Genomic DNA, 24,957 nt, shown 5'->3' on the forward strand with positions numbered 1-24,957 from the left:
GGAGGCCGTCTTCGCTGTGATTCGATGCTGCTCGTTAAAGTATGACTTTAAACACAAAGGAAATCTTCATCTCAGTGGCAGTGCTGGGATTATACAGGAGGTTTGAATACATTAAATATATCTAACTTAAAACGTTAATGTAATATGTGGTTTGAATCCCTGAACAAACAGAGTAAACTGTCGAATAATAAACAATGAATTTTGTTGCTTTTGCACCAAAAGCCTCATTTACACTTAAGGGGATGCTGTAGAATAGTCTATATCTGTATATGCACTTTTATTCACTACAGATTTCCATCATGCAGTGGCCACAAAGTACACAACAAGTTTAACTTCTAACTGCAAAGGATCGTCCCTGATTGGACGGACACGCTGTCTGTCTTTTTAAAAGGAAGGAAATGCCCCACACGCCTTCAGTGCTTCTGTTCACACATGAAAGTTAATGTACTTTGCACTTCATGGCCACCGTACAATCATATTAAGAACCAGCTCATGTCACGATGGGACGTTTTCAACATGTACCTCTAGCTACTGTTGCATCACATAATCATGAGTGTGTGGTGTTCTTACTTTGCCTCGAGTATCTTGTGGTCGACCTCATCGAGTGACGAGCTGTGGGCTACATGAAGAGTTCCAAAGACAGAACTTCTCTTCTTCTTTATTTTCTCTGCCTGAAACAGGTGAAAAGTGTGACGGTGAATTACAACGAACCATCAATGCAACATAACAGTTTCCATCCAAGAAGTTTTGGATCATCTATAAGTACAATGGTTTGATATTTATAAAAAACATGGCAACATTTACTCAGACAATACCATCCTTAAATGAAGATTCAAATATTGGGCCGGTAGGTGCACTGGATGAGATCTTATTTCTTTTTATTTACCACAGAGATAAGTGCCAGAATAAAACTTAATTAGCCCTGTGTGCAGTTGTAATCTTACTGTAATATTATTTGTAATTGAATCCAGTGGCTTCTATTTTAGGTTTAATGGTCATTTCTAATTTAACTTCCTCAAATGTCCACTGGAAGGCAGCCATTTCCTGCTATCGCTCGATTCACCTCAGTCTTCAGTTCACAGGCCAACAAAAATGACGATAACGTGGGTGGTATTTTATATTATTGCTACCACTGCCACAGGCCTGCCAGACTGCAACACGCTGCTTTAAAACAATACTGGCTGTGGACGAGAGAAACAAATTGATGTATTTGGCCAGTCGACACCCGGGGGGCGCAAATTAAAAAGACACTAGCGGTAGAGACGTGCCCTTAAAAAGTCAATTCTGAAGTAAGAAAACTGGACACTATCTCAAAGAGGACGACGCGGGCCTCCTCAGTTCACTTTAAACACCTCCATGTGAGCTGTCAAATAACGCTAACAGGTTCTATAGAATGATCGTGAGAGTTACCTCGTCTTTGGCGACGCTCAGCTGGAACTCGGCGCTCTGCTTCTTGATGTTGTAGTACTGAACCTCCACCTCGTGTGTGAGCTGGAGCCACTTCTGAAGAGCCTCAGGCACCGAGCGCTCCGACTGCATCTCCTTCTCCGCCCGCTTCAGGGCCTTTCGCACCTTCGTGGGAGCAACACGACACATCAGCGGGCTAATTCAAATTCTTTGTGGGACATCTTTCCCCCCCCCCCCCCCCCATGAGATTATTAATCATATGAGGCAATTTTTTGTAAGAAGTAAACATTTTACGGAAAGAAAATGTGATCGGCAGCGATGGATGTATCTACACTCACAAGTTACATGAATGGTCCCAGTACCTGAACGAGCTCCTCCTCAGCGTATTTCAGGCGGCTCAGCTCGCACTCGGCTCCCTCTCGCAGCTCTCGGAGCCTGTGAGCCTCCGTCTTGGCCCCGTTGATCTCGTCCCTCATTTTCTGCTCGAGGTTCTGCTTCTCCACCGCCACCGTTCGGTTCTCCTCCTGAGCTTTTTCCAGTCTGGGGGGCGGATCGGGGAACGAGACGAGTTGAGGATGATTAATGCAGAGCAAGTTTAAACAAGTTCCTACATACAGTTTTAAGAACAGCACATTTTTTAAATCTTACCGGCTCTGCAGGTCTAGCAGGCTTTGCTCAGCATTCTGCAGGCTGTCCAGGTCCTTCATCATCTGAGAGATGTGCACCTTGCTGGACTTGTTTTGCACGTAGGCAAACCAGCAGCCCCCGACACCGATCACTATGGAAACCATCAGGGCGAAGTCTTTCATCCAGTTATGTTGTGGACCTGCAGATGGATGGAAAAACGGTTTATTTCATTGAATTTTTCTGGCCACCAAAATACTAAAACCTCTCAAATGTTGGTGTTTGGACGCAGTGAACACTTACGGAGAGGAGGACCAAAAAGCACCGCGTCGAGAGCCTTCAGGTTCAGTTTTTGTTTATGCCGCTGGTCTAATATCTTCAGCTGCATCGACATGAACGAAGGTTCGTTTGCTGCTATTCTGAAATACAAACAGAAATCACAAATCAATACTGAGTATACAGTCAAGTCAATGGCTCCACTTTTCTACATAGACAATTATATACTAGCCCACTGAACACAGAAATAAGTGCAATGTAACAGTGTGTATAGTTAGATTACTGACTTTCGTATTAAGTTAAGTTAAAGGTTAATGGCTAGTTAGTCTTTGCTTTGTTTTAACACTATTGTGTCTTTAGCTTTATATACAGTTTATATATAATGAGATATATACTTTACATTAGAGTTGTTAAGTGTTAAACAATGACCTTTCAAGTTACAGTAAGACCAATATCACAAATTGTATTAGACAATCACTATGATAATCAATATATCTGTACTTCTGGAGTTATAGGGGCAGATCTAGGATATATACAGTAAATTTCCATGGCATTGCTGCAACTCTTCAGTTCACGTTGATATTCTATTTACTTGCTGCTCACTCATCGGTTTCATAATCAACTCAACTGCTTCAGGCTGCACTCCAAAAATATCACCGCTTGGTCTTAAAAGCCTCATATCACGCAAATCCCACCACAGGTATGATTGTGTGTATGAATATCACTCAGACACTAGACTGCCTAGTTTGGCCTTGTGACACCACTGTCTCCCCATTTATTTTTTTCTTCCCACGAAGGGGCGTCTGCATACCACCACCATCTTGTACGGCTTAGACAACATGGCAGCCAGCAGAAACTGTACCCCGCTTTGCCGTGACATCACTCTTCATGAGTCAGCGCCCGTCGGCCCCGTGGTGGTATATGAAACCCCTCGACAGCCCCCGGTCTACTCATGCCGTACATGCAGTTTGCAGCGAGTCACATTCCACAAGTGTCCCACTGATGTCTGGGCCTCTTCGGTAATGTCAACTCTCAGATGGCTCGGTTAACAATTTAATCTTCGCGGTGCCGTACGGCAGGAATTCTGGGTCATATTTTGGGCGCTGGGAAAAGACTGAACGATCAAATTACCATTAACGACCCAGCAGATAATCAACCGCATCTCTTGGAATTCAAAAAGCATTTACAGATTGTGATGTTGGATGATTTAAGATGGAACAAAAACTGATCTGCCCTTGAAAGAAAAGCTCTCTGTTTTCTGACAAAATGACAAGTGAAGAATCAACCTGTTTCAGTCACTTCCCCCTTGTGTTACCTTCTACAACCAGCAGTGGGCAGCATTAAACAGAGCAACGGAAACTGAAGATGCCCTCGGGTATTGTTACAAAGATCACCGTGTTGCCACTGGTAAAGCGAAACAAGAACGTCCTAAATAGAGGCAAATAGTTCTTGTAATATTTGCCATGAAGATGCAGAAAAGGGATGCACTGACCGAGGTAAGGTGTTCCCCGTGACCCGGGAGTCCCGGAAGTTCTTCTCGTACTGCGGCAGCTCCACCGACTCCTTCAGCCAGTGCACCGTGTCCTCCACGGTCCAGTTGTGGACTGAGAGAGGGAACAAGGATGTGACTGTTTTAATTTGAAGCATTTAGCTGCTGATATTATGAAGAGCAGAGGAACAAAGATTTAGAATAAACACATGGAGGTGATAGAGGTATGAAATGTTGTTGCCTCAGTCAAAGTAATTAATTCACAGCAGTCTGAAGTATTATCAGCACATATGTGTTTAAGGACATTTGTGCCTCAGCATGACTTCACAAAAAGCACTGAACCCATTATTAAAAACAATAGGACAGATATGTTAGTAGATTTTTCCTCTCAAGATTTTCTATAACACCAATTTATATTTATTTTTATTTAAATATTAAGAGAGTTTTTAACATCTTCGAGCAGCTAACATTGTATTTGACCAGCTTTTGCAATGGTTTGGAAATATCTGTTTAAAGATTTGGGGATATTGAAATAAATAATCCTTTCAAAGTGTAGTCAAGTAGAAGCACTTAGGTTAAACACAAGAACCTCAAATTTGAACTAATAAGTGTAGCGCTTGAACAAATAAACTTAAGTGTTATAAGCCAACATTATTCAAACAGTCTCCATTACTGATCATAGAAACCGTATTAAAAATTAATAATATACAGCCGTGGCCCTGCAGCCGCCAAAAGGTAGGATGTTCATGTTCTGCAGTGTGTGTTTATTTAAAATAATACTAATAGAGGGCATGAGTGCATGTTGGAAATTTAAGAAACCAATTAGCTCAACACACACTTTCAAAGGGATAAACAAGCACAGGGTGCGAAGGACGCATGAATTACAAGAATATATTTATGTTTACAAAGGGAAGGTTTGTCTAATAATCCATGTGCATACCAGTGAATAGTGATTGAAACTGAACAGAACTACAAATGGGCTCCTTGACTACTTATATTTTACCAAAAGATTCTGCAGCTATATTAACAAGTTGCATTTCATTCTGGGTAAATATACATCGTTGTTTAATCTCTCCTTCAGCCCTCGGAGACTCACAGTCGCAGAGGCCAAGGTTTGAGAAAACCTGTAAAGTAATTTAAGGTGCAGACGAGGATGTACACGTGTCGCCTGCTCATCACACGTGTATCATATGATTTGGTGATTTAATACAGTTAAAGGCCAAAGGTGGTGGTGTTAATTCTTTGAATTTTTCATTCTGTTGTCTTTGGCACAATTCTGTGTTTAAAATGGTTATGAAATGATTTGCTTTTGCTTAATAAGATTATTAAGACATGACGAGATGTTAGGGACTGCCACTAAAACCATACACAGATATTCTTTAATCCAATAAAATGATCCTCCTCTACACAGGGTGGTGAATTGGGAGACGTGTGTTTGTACACCTTGTTGCGGAGGTGGTTAACTTCTGTGCTTTACCTTCAGAGGTCTTCCAGCCCTTCCACAGCTCCTCCACTGTGATGTGTTGGTCTTCACGGTGCAGGTTGCTGTGTTTGTTGGTTTGCTGCTGCTTCATGTCTTCTATTATGAACTGGAAAAACAAAAAAAAAGACAGAGAAAGAATGAAGGCTTGAGATGTCACGATACATAGGTTTTTGTTGGTTCACGACATTTTACAATAAGCCCTTTTCTATGCTCATCTGTGTGTATGCCCATGTGTGGGTTTTGACAGAGGGAGACGCGTAGAAAGTTGGCTTGGCCTAAAAGTCTGGCTTTGGATCACACACACTCTCTCCCTCTCTTTCTTTTCACTCTCCTTTTCTTCCTTTTAGGGACTTTGGGAGAAAGGCACCACTTCCACCTGTGTGTGTGTGTGTGTGTTTTCAGTTTCCGGCTGTCCTCCTTTGGTAGCTTAGAGCTGAATACCCCTGCAGAGACAGCCATAGCAATCAAAACCCACCAAAGAATTACTGGAACACCAGTGGCATGAACAAGAAGCATGGCTGGCTACTGATCTGTGTGTGTGTGGCATCAACTAACTAGCTTTTGATAACTAATTGGCCCTTGACACTACTGCAGTAATGCTGTTTCGCAAACATAGTACTGAATTTCAAAGCGGCAGCTTTTACAATCATTTGCATGATTGTAAATTATAAAATTATATATGTAAAATGTAGATTTTAGGTGAATCATTGGCATTATGGCTTCACCCCAGGGGGTTCCCATAATAAAAATGTTGTTTGGTACTTTGGTACCACTTTCCTAACTACCTCTTCAAAGTGATCAAGCTAAACAGCGAGCAGACAAATTAACTCCCAGTATCAAAGACCCTGCGTGTATAAATAAAAGAGAATTCACCGGAACCCTTGTGATGCATTTCATAGACAACTTGTGAATAGTTGCATGCAGCAGCTTAATATTAATCACACATGTATTGGGAAGCAGGGACCTCCTCAGCTGGATGCTGTAGGTTGTTGTCCAGGGACATGAAGGGAAGCTCAGCTGGGAGAATCACAACTAATAGTGTTGTGATGAAAGTCCAAATTCACTGCAAAGTTTTGAGTTCTCGACCGGGGCGTGATCAAATGAAGGGGGCCACAAACCTGCAGATATATGGGAGAAAACTCGCCAGTGACGGTGACTGACAACAGAATTTTTTGATTCATGTAAAACTGAGGGTTGGAGCTGCCGCTGGGGCTGTTTTGGCATGTCACACCGTGATGACTCATAGATACTGATCACTGCGTTTCACGGTCTCACATCTGACTTGATAAGAATACAACAGCACACCCAAGACTCCGACAACAACTTGAAAAGAGGTCAGCGCCACAAGACTCGTCGCTGCTCGACTGCACCGAATTCCACTGATACGGCCCTAAAAGCATTTAAAGGTACACCGCAAACAAGTGCACTTATCATGGCGCAGACATTACAGACTAGTGTATATACGTCTATATATGTATAAAAAGACAACACCAATGTTACTGGTCCGCTTCGTGCATTTGGATGAATTCGAATCTCCAACCTGAATTGTGTCTTTAAGTGGGAGATGACTGCTTTTCCAAAAAATACCTATATGAGTTCTGCTGCTCAGAAAACATTCACAACCATATTTGGAATAAGAAGGACCTGAATTCCTTGCTTGCCAGTAAACTGAGAGTTTTTTGTTGTTGTTGAGATATTTTACTGAATGACTGCCGTTGCCGCCGGATTCAAAGTCACGGAATCGCCAGAGTCATCAGAATTCATCATTTGGTCCCAAAAAAAAGAGGCTGCGGCAATCCATTCACTTACTGTTGAGACATTTTAGTTTGGTACAAAGTGTGGGACCAGTTGACGGACCGAACGCACCGCTAGCATGACTAAAAAGATAGAGGAGATGAAATATTTCATAACATTTTGATGTGACTCTCATCAATGGATTTTCGCCCCCAGGATCTGATCTTATTACTGCGTTTGATCCCATTATGAAAGGACAACACACTCAACATTGATAGCGACACTTGCAGGGGTTGTATAAACTACAGATTCTGACCGAATCTAAAATAACTCTTGGGTTGTTGTTGTGTCCACCACATAGCAGCGCTATGTGTTTTTTTGTAGTCTCCATTAGAAACGTTAATCCGTCACATCACCGGTGGACAAAAAGACAAACTCATTTGTGACCTAAAAACTTTGCACGGAGCTTTTCTTTCCTTCGCCTTCTCCCTTCACAATACAAAATGCAAATGAGGTTGCTCTCTGACGTCAAGCCACGAATCAACTAAAGGAACCAGCTCTCTGCTGAGTCACTGAAGGCATCGCAATGAGTGCATTGCAATTCGAGTGCAAACAAATGTTTTGCAAAGCCTTTAATGCTCGCTGTGCTTTATGAGCACTGAAGTGCTGCTGGCAGAGATGCAGATTTCAAGGACATTTGCCAGGGGGTCAAGAACCAGAATAGAGAAGATCCTGATGAAAGAATGGACATAATATTCTTTCGGGCAACTTGTCCTCATGGCCGTCGAAGAAACTAAAATGTCTACATTTTAGTTCATATCTCACCCGTCTTCATTTTATTCTAAGACGTGCACAAGAATGGTAAATGGACTGTATTATCGACAAATGCTTTTACAGTACAAGTCAAATTCACCCATTCATACTAGAATTGCAACAGTTAATATTTTCTGGGGTTTTTTGCTCCTCTTTGACAGCAAACTAAATATCTTTGGTTTAGTGGACAAAACAAAACTTCATCTAGGGCTTCGCGAAACACAAACGACACGTTTCACCACTTCATGGACCAAACAACTGATTGATCAATTGAGAAAATAATGGACGGATTAATCCATAATGAAAACAATCGTTAGCTGCAGCCCTGATTCTCTCTCACTCTCTCACACTCACTCACTCACTCACTCACCAATGAAGAACAGTGAAACTGCAGTGAAGACGAGTTATTATTTGCTTGTGTGAAATCCAATATCTGCTCACTTTATTTATGCTGTAATGTTAAATAAGTACAATATTTAGAAGAAATGACAGTGAAAAGAATGATTACTGTACTCAATAAAATACATAACGCAGACTAACGTAATTGTTTGAAGTGCTTCGTCATGAAACTCGTACTTGCAGACTGGCGGAGCAGCTTTGCATATGGTCAACGATAACTTTGTGATGATATATTGAGTCATATAAAATATGTGGTGAGCATATAGAGATACGTCTGTGTGCGGTTGCCTTAACAGCTCGTGTGGTTAAAGGTTTAGATTGTGCGATAGCTGTGATAATTACAGTGGTGCTGTGTTGCCTATTGAAATGTCAAAGGTGGTGAGACAAACTGGTGAAGCGTCTCCCGTTTGTTTTTCACGCTTAAATGTGATGGTGAACACTATGAAGACGACTGAGAGTCTAGACTCCGACAGTCAGTCCTCAAGAGACGACAATATGTGCACACATTCAGTTCATGCAACACACACACACACACACACACACACACACACACACACACACACACACACACACACACACACACACACACACACACACACACACACACACACACACACACACACACACACACACACACACACACACACACACGTCTAGCAGTGGCTGGGTATGATACACGGTCAGAGACGACACCCACACACGGGCAAACAAAGGCATATTTGTTCACATCAGATTCCAGTTTGAGGGTGTAGTAGGCCGAGTCTGACACTCTACCCATGTGCCTCCGCTCTCTCCAACAGCCGACTGTGACTCTTTTCACCTCATATCTACTGTATCAGTCTATCTGTCCACATCTGCACATTTAATTTACTGAACGTTATTACACCCATAACCTTTTTCCTCCAAGAAGTCATTCATGGCCTGTCAAGAACTAATTAAAACCACACACACACAGACACACACACAAACAACAGCACCACCGGGGTGCTGCCGCGATCGTTGCCTGGGTTCTTCTTGCAGTTTCAGAGCGATGCAACGCGATCCAGCCGAGAGTCTCCTTGGCTGACGGGCGGGACGCAGCCCAGCACCCACCGAGGAGGGGACGTGCACCTGCCGTCCCCGGTGACTGTGCTCAGCAACAGACCACCCGGACGTCAATCACAACCCCCCGGCCTCTGGCCCTGGCCAGACTCAGAGGAATCAGAGACAGGATTATGTCTAACAGGATTACAGCTGGATTCGACTCCTAATAAATTTCTTCCGCAGTGCTCAAATTACAGGTGCGTCGGGAAGACTGTAAAGTGATTACTTTTGGTTTTGGCACTATAAATACACATCAAGAGGTCCGCTATTCCTGTTTGTATTTATTTAGGCTGCTGTAGCTGCAGAGGAGGGGGAGAGGGACTGTTTGATCGGTAGACCAGCTTTCAGGGGGTAGCAAAGTCTTTTTTAACAATGGCAACTTTCGTGTAATCATGACAGTATATGTAAAATTACATTGTGCAACTCACACACTGTCAAACTCTACCTTTTGCCCCCATCACGCCAATTGATTCTGACAAAGATCTATCCGCCTGCCTCCCCTCGGGGGCTTGTTTGTGTTCGGCGACGACTCTCCGCGCCGAATATCAGCTTCAAAAAGCAGCCGACGCCTTTTTTTGTTCAACGTTCACGTTATGGAGTGAAAAACTCTGTGATGTGACAAGCCAGTGAGTACTGTGGCTGTAAAGGAACTGAGATATCTGTCGGCCTGACCCCTTCCTTGTCTGCTCTCGCTGCCTCAACACCCAAAGTAAGTTTCAGAATGTAGAAGCGCACATGTTAGAAGTCACTTTTTGAGTGCGTGTGTGTGTGCGCGCACGCGCGGCCCATTAGAACTAATGCCAAAATCCACTGGTGAAGCCGTAAATGAAACCCCGGATACATGTTAATCCAAAGGGAGACTAAAATTCGAGAATATGTTGCACACAATTTGTATAACGAGCTCTGGATCGTTTCGCTGTGGCCACTCGGCCAACATGGGTTGGTTAATTTCCCTGTCACTTAGCAACACTGATTGTTGTTAAGTTACGGAGGGATTTCAAGGGTGAAACTAAATTTTGCATCGCGGCACTGCCGGGTAACTCACGAGTCCTTCTGGTTTATTTGAAGTTGCATGTCAATGACCAACTGATCATGTCCGCTAAAATAGGCTTCGAATGAAAGATGCCAATCTTCCCGTTAAGACTCACGACTAACTTGACTACCGGTGTTTGTTTTCTGCATTTCTTGAAAAATGGATATGACAAATTACCTGCATTGAAAACACCATTGAGAAAATGCAAAGCGACTTGGTTTGCAGCTACAATTCCCTGGCTGAGTTGAAGACGCCTCCGAGGTCAAGGACTGTGGAACAAAGCAGAAAGAAGGCGCCACCATCTCAAGGCAACCTGAACAAAGACGCAGCGCTATATTTGAAATGCCATTCATTTACCGTCTGGAGGTTTTAGAATCCAGCAGCAGATAATATGCTAAAGCGCCCACAGTATCCGGTGCTTAAATAAGAACCACAACCTTTATGGCCACAAACCGATCGTCACATCATTTATTATTATCCCTTCGTCTGCCGTTTATATACTCGGGGAACCCGTGAATTATTTTCAGCTTCCCAGAGCATAAGTCGTGACAGTCACATCGCATGCTTATGAGACAGCGGTCACAAACATGTACTATCATAAATAAAAGAGCAAATATTTATATTTAAGAAAAGGATGATGTTGCTTTTGTAGCAAAGAAAGAAAATATTCACATTTGAGAAGCGAAAATCTGAGAATTTTGCCTTTTTTTGTATAAAAACTAGGTTTGCAGCTCTAGCAATTCCATAAAATCTATACTCAAATATTATGGTCACTTTTCAGGGCCCCCTCCTGAAGGAAGGAATGTCTCACACCTTTACGGCTCGCCTTTTACTGCTGCAGTCCATGGGAGAGGTCGAAATTTCTGTATTTTAGTCTCTCTGTTATTACGTTCATAAGTTTAACCCCTGGCTTAAAGCAACTGTGTTGTATGCTGACATAGTTGTGTCGGGGCTCGACTTGTGAACACAACTGCCCGGAGGAGTTTGTTATTTACTTTACGTCTTTCTGTCAGAATAAAAAGGAGATCGCCTACAAAGAAATGTCCATGGTCTGGGGACCTTTCATCACAACACATCGCACACTAGCCGACGCTAGATTCCAATGGTTACATAACCGCCTAAACCATCTTCAACAGGAATGCCTTCCAAAAAACAAACAAAAGAGAGTTTACAGTCATTTTCATCCTCCATCCAATCAGCCTTTATATTCCGTGTAATATCGTCATAAATAATTTCCTTCATCACTCAACGTGCCCTACGACTCAAACAGCTACGCATTCGCCGAGAGCCACTGTCGCCGTAAATCTCCCGCGCTGCTGCGACGGCAAGGCCTCGTTCCATCCTTAGCACCAGCGGAAGAATCTCTGAAATGCGTGTCATGAAAAACTGGATATCCTGACCTCAGCTCTATCATCGCAAATATGACCACACCGCTCGTCTTTGTCATCCTCTTAAATTTTAGTTAGGGCGAGAAGAACTAGGGGAGCAACAGCGGGAATGTGCCACGGGGGATTTCTGTTAGCCCGGTGTAAGGTTTCAGCCGAGTGGCAAAGGGGGTGAGCGGGTGATGACGATCGCGGCCCCCAAAGGCCAGATGAAGCCTAACGTGTAGCCCGACCCCACGCGACACCTCGCCCTCTCCTGGACCCTTCATTCCCCACAACTGTGTCACTCCTTTCAACTCGCCACCGCCCCGGGAGAAGAGTTTTTCTGTTAAATTTGATTCAAAGTTGTATTAGGGAGGAACCTTTTTTTAAAATGGCTGCACAGTTGCTTTGTGTTTTAAGGTCTACAAGAGTGAGGGTGAATTCGGCCTTCCCACTTGATTTCAGTCAACCTGACTGTGAAAGTCCACTTGTTTCAGTGGCCCCCCCCACCTCTTGGTCGCACGACATTGTCCGCCTACCGATAGAGCTAACTGATAGGCAGCCACTAATTTGGTGAAAGAAGCATCCGTCATGTTATGAAACCCGGCTCTGCCTGCCAATGGGAGCCCGGAGAAGAGACTTTGGAAATCCTCAGTAATGAGCCACGGCCAAAAACAATTCAGGTTTTCTGCTGAAAAGACACAGATGCAAGTAGTTTCGCCTTATAAAGACAAAAGTGGTCGGTGGGAGGCTCCGTCTAACACAGAACATGCAAGCATCAGTGCACAGACACACACACACACATCTCCTTCATGTGGGCCAGGGGTAAGTTCTAACACTGCAGCCCTCTGGGACCTTTAGGTACAGGGTCCAGCCCTTTGCTGAGGCTCTACCGCAAGGTTGCAGAGTATAACTGTTTCTAACACCAGCACTTCAGTTAAAAATGACTTCTGCCAACAAACAAACACACACACACACACACACACACACACACACACACACACACACACACACACACACACACACACACACACACACACACACACACACACACACACACACACACACACACACACACACACACACACACACACACACACACACACACACACACACACACACACACACACACACACAGAAAATGTGACCAGGGTCCCGAGTGGTTTCTTTTGAACGTAAGAGGTTGTTGATTATCAAGAGACGCACAGGGCAAGGCAGGTCAGAGTGCTCTCAGATGTCAGCCCGAGCCCGCTAGTCACTCACAGAAAAACCGGTCCCTTCTCTCACCAGACCCCCCCACCCACTGGGACACACACCGACACACACACACCAATACGTGTCTTTTTTTTTTTATTTGTGGGGACCCGTCATGCACGGTGTATTCCCTCCTCCCTTACCCAAACCATCACAGCTGAATGCCCCCAACCCAAACCTAATGCTGACACCAAAACCAGGTCTTAGCCATCAAATGGCCATTTAAACTTGTGGGGTCCAGCATTTTGCATAAGTATAGTGGGCTCCTGGATATTGGACCCCACGAATATAGTAAAAAGAAAAAGTGACTTTAAAGAAACAAAAGCTCAAGTGTAGGTTTTTTGTGTGTATCCATTCCTAGAAACCGAAATCCAAATATTCACATTAAACCTTGAATAATAATATTTGTTTGCGCTTCTGATTAAATGAAATTTGGCCCTCTACTCTGATGACTAATATTAAATATTAGCTACTTCCTCTAGCCCCCATGCAGCTACAGTGCAAGCTGTTAGTCACAGTTTGCACTGTTAACTAAATATTAACTCCACTTCCAGGGATGACAGCTTTGTGTTCCTGTGTCAACACCCGAAGCGTTCATAGGTTTGGTTAACTAATCTAGCTAAATATAAGAAATATTGAACATTTGCAGAGACGGCAACATGAACAAGCCCGTGACAGTGGTCAAATGGTCCCAATACGGGAACTCCAGCCTTTGCAACAAATAACACGAACATTTTCACAAAGTCATTCAGGTTTTGCACCTGGTTTTAAAAGATAAAGAGCCAGATACACTCTTTGTACACCAAAGAGGCCTAAAGGTCGGTCCTATGGGGAAGAGTTTTTTATCCTTTACCTCTGTGGTTCCCAACCTTTTCACTTGTGACCCCTTGAGAGCAGGCAATGTCTACCACCTCACATTTCCTGTGGGAGACCTTCAGGACGTCCTGAAACCACCACTTAAACCCAAAGGTTGGCTTAGGCGCTGTTTAAAAGTCACATGCTGTGGCACGTGTCCCCTGGAACCCCCGCGGAACCTGACAATTAATCTCAACACGCCCAGATCATAAATGCGCGTCAACGGGGCTCACCTCCAGACTCTCGTTGACCTCAATCCCGCCGTCGTTGTCGTCGTCCAGCTGTTTGTGGATGTGCCGCAGCGCCTCCAGACTGAAGCGGTCGGCCTCGCCCATGCATGGCGGCATCACTGTGAGACAGGGGTCTGTGGGGGAGAACGCAGAAATTCCGGTCAGAGATGAAGGGCCACGAGAAGGGGGAGACACTTGACCTGCACGTTAACGTCAGTGACTTGTGACTTCACTTTGTCCTGAGCACTGAGACGCGACAAAACCTGATACCTGACAACAAGCCCAAAGATTCAAAAGTATGTTAGGGAGCCACGAACAATCTGCTAACATGACAGAAATGAACAAGTGAAAAGGAGTGAAAAACGATTCATTTAAAAAAAACACAACAACATTGAAATCATTCAAAAAGTAAAGTAAATTCAATTCAAGTGCATTCTGACTTCACTTGTCCGTCTTGACTTGGTCCCATCTCTGTTCAAGAGCTAACCAATTAGCCGCTTTCGTGTCACTTTTTGTCGCAACACTATAACGCCTATATGTTCTCTTGTGTGTGGATGAGGTGGAAGCAAATATTTACTTCCCTAGAAGGAAAGTTATAGACAAATTTTTGCTCCCATGTGCTAACAGTGTTCCACCCACCCTCAGAGGCCACACCTGCCCTCCAGGCTTTCAGTGTAATGCACTCCATCCATATCCTTGTGTGACTTGGAAGACGGACAAGTTGAGTTTTGAAACTGATGTGCTTAAATTGGCCTTACATTTAAGCACATGGCCTTCAATTGCCATCTGAGAAAAAAACAAACAGATGCCTGTAGCAGAACCTGAAATTTAAAACTATAGACTGATTAACTAATGATGAAGCGATCAAAAGCCTACGAAGTGTATATTCAAATCATTCGTCAGCAGCGCATAGTCCACTCAGTGCTCCTGCTTATTTGTAATCCCAGCAGCGTACCCCAGGCACCCTCCCTCCCCCCTTGTGTTTGTGCGGCTCCCCTCCCGTCCCACCGGGGAAGTGAACCCATTAATTCCAGCCTTCCAAACGATGGACGGTTTGAGATGGCCAGTTGCCAAACTGTCTCAGCGGAGCCACAACACACACTCAGACACACACACACACACACACACACACACACACACACACACACACACACACACACACACACACACACACACACACACACACACACACACACACACACACACACACACACACACACACACACACACACACACACACACACACACACACACACACAGACACACACACACTTGGACAACCGCAGAAACAGTAACTCATACACATACACACAACAACATGCACCCAAACACGTGTGACACAAGAAAAAAAATACAAGTACGAGAACAAGTGATGGTTAAAAAAATCTCAGAACAGGACTAGAAAATTGTTCACTAAAAATATGGCTTTTGTGTGCATAATATGCAACTACACGTACTCCACTTGATGTTTTTCCCCCTACGCAAAATAAAACACCACATCTTTTCTGACAGGTCAAAAATACATGAATAAAAAATGGAAATTAAACAAATAATTTCATGTCATTAAAGGAAAAGGTCAAATGTCTGACACATCGGGATATACACACTTTCTTCTCGAGTAAGCGGCTGCTGGCTCCAGCACCATTCTGCACGGACAGATATGAGAGTGGTATCAATCTTCTCATCTAACTATCGGCAAGAAAATAAATACATGTATTTGCTTAATTTGCTACTATACCCTTCAGTGCTTTAGGAATTTCAGTTCTTATTTGAAAAGGGCACTCCCATTAACTTCTTTCCAAAATTGCAGACAAAAAATTTGAAAATAACTAAAGCAAACGTAGAAGCAAGAGATTCAAGAAATTATATATATATATAATTTTTCATTTCTTTAAAGCATATCTATGGGCATGTATTTTTCTTAGGGGTTTTGATGGAGGATCCGTTCACTGAAACGAGACTCAACACGTTAGTTATTGAGTTGCCACTTGGCAACCCACAGAAGAAGAAGCAGCTACAGGAGGAGCCATTTGATTGGACATGTGCCTTGGCTAAGTTTGGATGCGAGGACACTGGGGAGGATGTACGTGTCAATTGAAGAAAACCAGCATCGACAAAGGGCTTTGACCGGACAGAGCTTCGCGATCACTGAACGCCCCGGAATTGATTATTTGTGTAAGCAGATACAGTCGGTCGGAGAGACTGTGACCACGGTGGCTGTGAGAACGCCACCTGTTAACGTGATGCCGTGGCGACAGCGAACTGAGTATTTGACTGTTTCGGCAAAGCTGCTGCGATTAGAAATTCACAAACTAGTTATTATTATGACAACATGAGCGTGCACCAATGGAGAAACTGGCCTCCTTGACCACTCCCAAACCTTCCTGTATACACCCCCATATTCCTCTAAACATTGTGCAGTGCAGAAATAGGATAAATATATCTAAGCCAAAATATAATGAGCCAACAATCCAGTTTTCAGCCTCACTGCTCCAAGATAAAGATCAACGGAAACGTGCATCTATTAACAAACAGGAAGTATTAATAACATAAGAAGGCTCATTCAGATTAGTCCCATTTCAGCAGAGTCCGCCTGCCTCCTGGTCAGAAAGGTTACATAATACATTTGCTTAGCTCGCCAGGGAAGTTTACATAGCCTGCTGTTTGCATGGGGAGGAAGATCCATTTGTCTGCTTGGTTATTTAAACAGGCAGAAAACTGGGACACTTTACTCGTGTTTTAATCACACACACACACGCACACGCACCCGCACACACACACACACACACACGTCAGATTGTGTGACCCACTTTAACTTTTATTCTCCGTTTTGCAGAAGTGATACCTTACCACTAAACTTCCGCAAACAACTCTCAATGATGTTGAGTTTCTTTTCTTCTAATTGTCAGTTCTTTCTATACTAGTGGCCTAATTCTGTTCTACATGTGCGCAGAACCCCTTCACGAACCGACTTCTGAAGCTCATGGAGAAAAAAAAGGTAATTCAGAGATAAAACGAAACCAAAAAAATCAATAAAAATCCGCTGTCACTTGCTGACAGTATTTGGGATGGCCCACCTGCTGTGCAATTCAGAAATATGACAGCAAAAAGCCTTTCCTTTCCCAGGCGTCCTATCTTTTGAGTGCATCTGAGTACGTTGAAGGGACAGCTGCGAGGACTACAGTGAGGAACCATGTGACGGGAAGTGGCCGCCGGTGACCCCCAGCGTTCCGGGGGGACGCGCGCAAAAATCAAAACAGCCGGGAGAAGCGGTCCCAAAAGATGACAAAATTGGAAAGCACTGGGTTATATTTAGCCCGTCAGGCTTCCAGTTGTCAGGATGTAAAAGCTCAACAATGGCAGAGGTCCCCCCTTGCTCAAAACACACACACATGCAGATGTTAAGTACACCGTCGCAGCGGGAAGACACCAGCAGGGAAGCGGTGGTACAGTAATTCACTTTGCTACAACCTCACAGATGCATGCGGGCTGTCACGCAGCGCGGCAGGTTCGGTTCAAAGGCATCGGGCAACAAAAGCTTACCGCTGTCAGCTGCTTCCTTTAAAGTGGATTCCTGCACTTCAAAATATTATTTTTTTTTGCACATTATATGCATGTCATTAACTTGCTTCTGTCTTTACTTTATTTTTAAAGGCCATTAAGTGGGTGACGGGAGAAGCAGCTTGGCGTCTGATGTGTTTGCTGTGACTTTTTCGGGACTTCCTTCAACCAGGTCCCCTGTGACATCCAGACATCATGTTTCTGCAGTGGAGCAGACACGGCAGGCCCGACTCCACTAAAGTCTGGGCATTGCTATAGAAACGACATCTTCACAAAGTGCGAGAGACAGTGGGTCTGGGTATCGCTACCGACGCCCTGAATCAATTGTATATCTCGATTCACACGGACCAAAATCTGTTTGATTCTTGGTCAATTTGAAAAGGAAAGAGATTCTCAGACAAATGATGAGGTAAATTGTAAAGCGCTCTACCTGAGGGGGGGAGGAGGAGGAGGCTGAGCCTTATCCTCCCACCCCAACTGGGATGAAGTAGACACATTCAGTGTAACAGTATCCGGGCTCTGGGGGTGGGGGGGGGGGGGGGGGGGGGGGGGGGGGGGGGGGGGGAAGAGTCGACGTGGATATTAAGATAGCAGGATGTGATGGGTTTGACATGCGACTCTGGGGAGCCAAGGAGACTAAAGCGGCCTCTTCTTACCTCGCTAACTGCTAGAGGTGGCTCGGATTTCACAGATATCATCTCTGTCACAGACAAAGCAGAAGACATGGCAGTCAAACAGTATTCATCTCTGGGGTGGAACACTAACTGCCTTGGACGAAGACAGAAAAAACTTTTACACGATTCCAGGAAAAATATATAAAAACCAACATCAGACACATCTCCGAGTGATAAGTTGCTAAAACCTTCAAGCACTTGCGAAGAAGACTTTTCTTGAACAGCCTTTCATCCGATGCGTCCATGGGGTCTACGAGACTTTCTGCCAACAGTCCCACGATGCAATTGTGAGACTACAAAACTGGGTGTATTAAAAAAGGCCATTTGTTTCACTTTGACAAGAATTAGTGGAGCGACGCCAAGAACTCCACTGATTTTGTCACGCAGGATGCCAGATCAAGGCTGTACAACAATTCTTTGCCCCTGGTTAAAGTTTGTGATTCCCAGGCAAATGTCGGACTCATCCATGACAGTCATCTTCCCCAAAGCCGCTGAGGGTCTCCTTCGCCTTGCTCACGGGCACTTCAGCGCCGCACGCGCCCAAGACTTCTTATTTGCTACACGAATCCTGCTGCGCTGATGCAACAACAGTCGCCAGTTCAGGAGAGCGCTCGCTTGAATGTCACTCGGCTCTCCGGCCAGTACATCTTTCTCCATACCGGTGTATCAACACAGCGGGTGTCAGCAGTTCATTACATCCACTGGCACCGCGCCAAACCCTCATCAGCTTTCACACGCTCACAATGTATGCATCTACCAAGTGGATGATAAATGGGATGTTAAGTATGTTCTTAGAAATCGTTTCATCGAGCAGCCACGAGTTACTGTCGACAACCGTAGCTCCAGGGTCAGGGTTAGGCTGTCTGACGCTTGCGCGGTTTGCGTCTGTGGACTATAAAATAAAGACAATTCCAATTGCTCTGCACTACAAAATGCTGATCATATGCCCCAAAATCGTGTAAAAAGGGAAGAGCGAGGGAGGAATGCGACGTCGGTGTGGAGCAGACGCGCCCCCTGCAACCAGTGCCCATGTGGCAGTGTCATAAGTCACGCTGACGGGTCAGTATTAAAGGCGAGTAAATAAAGCTTCTGGAGAGTCTACCATTTCAGCTCATCAGCAGCCATTAATAAGACACAAATATCATTAGCCACCTACAAATGCCACGGGCCTGTGCAGAGAGAGAGAGAGAGTCAGAGAGACAGAGAGTTTGAAGAGGAAGAAACAAGATATAGAAAGTGTTTGCACAAGCTGTTAAAATAGACAAAGTCACAAGCTTGTATACATTTTTTTTTAAAAAACGACCAGTCTGATTTTCTTACACGATAAGAGTGACACGGGAAAACTGTGTCAAACGAGTTGCAATTGAAGTTGGCCTACAGGAGGGAAAGAATTGGAGACCTGTTCAATTTTTTTATCCCCCAAAAAAAGTGGTTTCTGTCTCGATGCCCGCTCGCAAAAATAAAAGCATCACTCATTTGCCGGGCCTTTGACATATCTGGATACTGGAGCCGCTGCGATGCTGACAGGTGAGATTTTTACTCCACAGGGTGCCCTGGCAGAAGAATGACAAATCATCGGAAAGCAAACATAAAAGAACACACACAGTTGCACAATTATCCAGATTAGCCAAAACTTATTTTTAATTTTTAATTTTTTTTACTACTTGTTGTGTCTATGAGCATGATTCATGTCAACAACACGGAGACAAAGTCCTGTAGAGACACGAGCGCAAACGCAAACACACACTAAGTCACATGGGTCCAGACGTCAACATGCCTCGACAAAAACCTGATCCTGAACTGGATTACCTTTGTCGCAATATGCTGGAAGCAATAAGCCATTAGAAAAATATGATTGTGCAAACTATACAAGCGGAGCTGGATCAGCTCCGGCAGTGAAGGACGCAAACCAAAGAGAATTTTCATCGTGCGACTCTTGAGCTTTTGCTTTATGAACCAATGGTTTTTCGAGGAGCGAGAAGTTCCCACAAATGCTGAATGTAAACAAAGCTTTTGGTTCATTTACAAGAGTTCTGCTGCAATAGTCGAGCAGATAAAATATGGAACGCAATAATAATAATTCTCTTTTCTCAAAGGGCAAATACACGGGGGCAAGCGGAGCAAAACGTGTGGAGGCCCACCAAGTCTGATCTAAAAACTTCCAGAAAAGGAGACGCTCCTTGCGCCCGGGCCGTTCGCAGGAATGTTTCAATAACCCCGAACACGGGATGTGGTGATGTACGCGGCCGGCCCCGAGGAAGAAAAGCGGAGAGAGAGAGAGAGAGAGAGAGAGAGAGAGCAGAGAATGAAGAAGAGGCCGAGCACTGGTTTAATTAGCTGGCCTGGCCTCCGACACGCTCCTCTGGATATAAGGTTAATGGATATTATGTCTATAGACGGCGAGACTGGGAGATCAAATGGCTGGACTGAGAAACAGATCACACATCCCAGGCTTTAAAAGTTAACCGAACGTTGAATCGCACCAGGGAGAAGACAATGTGCTTTGTGGCCACATGTCGCAATGGGATCGGATGAACTTGCCCAACCAGTGAACATTTTGAACAGCGGTGGTTTACGAGACAAAATAAATAATTTTAATCCATTGATGCGCAAGGGCGTACAGAAGATTGGGCAGCTCCGACTGGGATTAAGTGTTCCTGCATGTGACATGGCCTCAGGGAAGGAAAGCAGAGGGTTAAGACTTTCCCACTGTACATCTGAGCTCTTTGGGTAAATGATATCATTGTTATACCTTTGTTGCAAATTGGATATGAAAATAAAAAAAAGTATAGACAACAGAAACCAGCCATAGTAACTTGAATCCTGTAAGAAACCAAATGCTTCATTTAAACATTAAGTCACTACTGAATACTTTCATTAGTATCATTAGCAATAGAAGTCACACACATGCAAAAAAAAAAAGAGAGAAAAAGTTGATTGAATTGGGTCAATTTATACTTGAGTCAATTTGAGCATTTTTTTTCTTTTAAATTTTGAAAAAAATAATTTTTGCTTCTAAAAAATGACCTACAATTGGGATTTTTAATGAAAAACCTGGCGTGGCTTAATTTAACAATTGTGTGTTTGGGTTGTTTAATATGCGTACAGTCACATTTCTATCTTTCAAATGTTAAGGATCATTATTCCAGGCACATCTCTCTAGTGGCGTTACAACCTTGAAAGGGAAAATATGTGCACCTTTGAAACAGGCAGGTGCAGAGCAGTTGAAGTAACTAAATCCCTCACACTGCTCTTGGTCAGCACAAGATCTATTAGAACTAATGTTCACATCCTCTTGGATATTCCATTCGCAGAGCATCGTTGAGGATTATGTGCAATACTGTAAATATCTGGACTGTCCAAAATCCACAGTTCAGCCCCTTGCATGGCCTCAAACTTTAAAGCCTGTCTGCTCAGTACACCTTTATAGTTTTGTTTTGAAGAGTGGCACTAAAAAGATTAAAGTCAAGGTCCTGGACACTATCACTTTATTCAAATTTCAGCATGGGGATGCCTGGCTTTGTTTTCGGACGGCTGACAGCGGTTTTGACTCTCTGCCAGCGTCCCGTCTCATAATTTCCTGCTGGACAGGATTCTGATATGTATTTAACACGGTGCTACTGAACATGGACGTCGATATGAAAGCAAAGAATAGCACAAGGCAAATAAACGCAATCATTTGAAATCATTTTTTTCACAAAGGTCGAACGCATTTTTAGGAAATGTAACATTTCTTGAGATGTCCTCTCTCAGATGTTCTCGTCGTATGATTCATAAATCGCTGGTTTGGTCGATAAAATGGCAAGATAATATGTATTTTTCTTAAGTGTTGGATGACTTTTCTCTGAGCAGCAACACAAGTCTCACATGATTCAGTATTAAAAAATGGACGATAATGTTGTTTATCGCAATCCTTTCGGGGACAATCTATCGTGCTACAAGAGTAGTTGTCGGGACAGGCCTACGCCTCACCACAAGATTTCATAGAAATGGGTTCTGTAGTTTTACAGTAATACTGCTGAGAGACAAACAAACAATGACAACATAACCGCAATTGGCAGAGGTAAGAAATCATGCGCCGACAGAAGGACTACACCCTCAAATCAAAGACCTTTGACCCGATTGCTTCTGTGGAGGCGGGAGGAGAAAGGACATGAAAACAGTCACTCTGTTATCAGGCCCTCTGATGTGAAACACAAAACTGGGTCCATTCTGGACATGTCAAGGCCAAGTGGCTCCTGAGAGGCCACCTGTTTACCACCTGATTATCGGGTCAGCGCACCACAGTCTCACAGTGGGGGGGGGATTCAACTGCGTTGTCAACACAAAGATATCAGTGACTCGAGTCTCACAAGGAGGAGTTTCAGAGGGGGAACCGCTGCACTGCTCCACTCGCCCACTTCGTTTATTACATTTGCCGCCGAGTCTCCCGGTTATTCTCGGCGTCCGCTCAGATTAGTTGTGAATTACTTTTAAATGAGTTTGTAACGCTCACGCAGGTCGGAGCGCGAACGTGGGCGGAGGCGGACTCGAGAGGGGGCGGCATACCGGAGAAATCCACACCGCTCCTTGGCCCCCCTCTCTCGCCAGGGGCCACCACATCACGTGCCCCATGCCCAGGGAAAGTCCCTGAAATTGGAGGGGGCCGCGCCTTGCGTCCAATATCTAACTTTAAACCCCCTCTCAATAGATCCAGTTCGATTTTTTTGCCTACATCTCGACAGAGAATCGCCTGTAGAAGCAACATCTCCCGTTTGCATTGGGATGGGAAATCTCTCCACTTTTCTCCTGTGGACGCAGTCAAACACTATTTTAACTGGCAACGGATCCGACTTCCAACGGGGAGAAATACATTGTTGAGATTTTAAATCTCCTCTCTAATCCCACAACAAATGAAATTTAACATTTTCCCTCGCAGCACCGAGGGAACTTGACGCCTCAGTAGATACGTTTGATTTGGCAGGCAATGACAGGCAGTAGGAGAAAGCCATGGCGACAATTTTAGGCTGCTATGAAGGGCATGGCGTTGGCTTCTTCCTGTGTTAAGGTGACGAGTATTATCACAGCACGATCCCACCCTCATAAAAGGACTAAGCTGTGACCCCTTTCAACCTTTCATCCTGAAAGCCTGTTAAATTGAAAAAGGGGATTTCTCTCTCTCTCTCTCTCTCTCTCTCTCTCTCTCTCTCTTTTTTATGTTTTGGGGATTAACAAACAGGAATTTCCGCTATTAATCAATTCATCACCAAAGGTGATGTCTTCAAATTGCTCGACTTATCTAAGCAACAGGACGAAACATGTTTAATCTTTAATCAAAGTGCCAAGCAGACAAACGCAGCAGGTTCTCACAATGAATTTTTGATTGTCAATAGAGGAAATAGTTGATAATTCATTTTTTACCAATTAACAATTGAGCACTATGTCTGTAGCTGAGAACAGACACAAAAAAGTGGGAAAAAAGATGATAAAATCCTTGACCTCCCGTTCTAAACATGTGTTTGCATATATATGTAACGGTATCATTTTGTGTAATTTCTCCCTATAGGCATGTAGTGCGGCTTATGTGTCACGAATGGCTCACAACGCCAGCAGCCTGTGCGCTGCCAGCTGGGGGGGGGGGGGGTCAACACCTTAACGTGTGGCGGAGCGGGACAACAATGCCCCCACCCCCAGCCCACCCGTGGGCCTGGTGGGGGCTACTGTAGGCCACGCGCAGCAGGAAACACTGTACAGCTGAGTACAGTGACCTACATCTCTTGCTCAGACGCTTTCCGCATGAATGAATCAGCTTACAGTGTTGTCTGCTGTGTGTCGAGAGAGTCGAGAACGTCAAACAAGGATTTGTTTCAGTGCAGAGTTTAAGGGGAAACGGTGCGACTTCTCTCGTGGGAAAAGCATTAATATTGAGTAAGACTCATTCCGAGGGAAACCGCTCTCGAACCGAGAGCGGAAAAGAACAAAAGTTCCTCAACGTGGGCTTAGCGATGCCGACATGCCAGCGAATCAGTGTGATTCAAGATTTAATATTCAGATTCAAGAACTTCACTGTCACAAAGTTGCGGTTCATGGATTGCCTCAGTGCTCCGGTGTTCTCTGGCCTGGCCGGCGACTGAGGGGGCAGCGGAGTAAAACCATTACATAAAGCCCCATCATGGCCCCGGCGGGCCAGGCCGAGGGTACGACGATGACACGTCTCAGTAAAAATAATAAGGAACAATCTGAACCTCTGATGGAGTCAATGTCAGCGCCGGGTTAGCGGCAACCGCAACAGGGACTATGATGGAAAATGTACGTGGAACATTTCACCCGCTTGGCTTTTTATAAATACACTGGTGGGGTCAGTCTGTTTGGTGACGGGCCTCATTAGGTCGGATCACCGTCCTAAAGCCCCTGCATGAGATGGGCGGCAGCTGTCCACTTTTGGGGAAGCCGACTGGGCGACTGAGCGGCGTCAGTGCGGCGACGCAACAGCCGCTTTTCATTTGAAGTTATTATGATGTATAACTGGACCCTTGACAGAGGGATTTTTGCATGGAAGCTATATTATGACCGTATTTTATAAAAGAATAAACTTTCATAAAAACTTTTTATGAAAGACAAAGTCTTAATTCTCTGATTTCAGCTTCTTAACTGTGAATATGTTCTGTTTCCTCGCAACTCAAGGACAGTAAACTA

General features: G+C 44.3%; 1 protein-coding gene across 2 annotated transcripts in view; it reads right to left on the reverse strand.

Moving 5' to 3' along the window:
- The window catches only part of stim2b (stromal interaction molecule 2b), a 34,432-nt gene that overhangs the window by 3,091 nt on the left and 6,384 nt on the right, over positions 1–24,957 (reverse strand). For both annotated transcript variants that reach the window (XM_035618496.2, XM_047336138.1), the window contains exons 2-9: positions 14,051–14,181; positions 5,274–5,385; positions 3,800–3,911; positions 2,335–2,450; positions 2,056–2,233; positions 1,770–1,947; positions 1,411–1,572; positions 571–671 (exon numbers count right to left, since the gene is read on the reverse strand). In XM_035618496.2, the coding sequence (XP_035474389.2) occupies positions 571–671; positions 1,411–1,572; positions 1,770–1,947; positions 2,056–2,233; positions 2,335–2,450; positions 3,800–3,911; positions 5,274–5,385; positions 14,051–14,181 (1,090 nt within the window). The remainder of the gene's footprint in view (positions 1–570; positions 672–1,410; positions 1,573–1,769; positions 1,948–2,055; positions 2,234–2,334; positions 2,451–3,799; positions 3,912–5,273; positions 5,386–14,050; positions 14,182–24,957) is intronic.

The sequence above is a fragment of the Scophthalmus maximus genome, chromosome 12 (genome assembly GCF_022379125.1).
Source record: "Scophthalmus maximus strain ysfricsl-2021 chromosome 12, ASM2237912v1, whole genome shotgun sequence".
NCBI lineage: Eukaryota > Metazoa > Chordata > Actinopteri > Pleuronectiformes > Scophthalmidae > Scophthalmus > Scophthalmus maximus.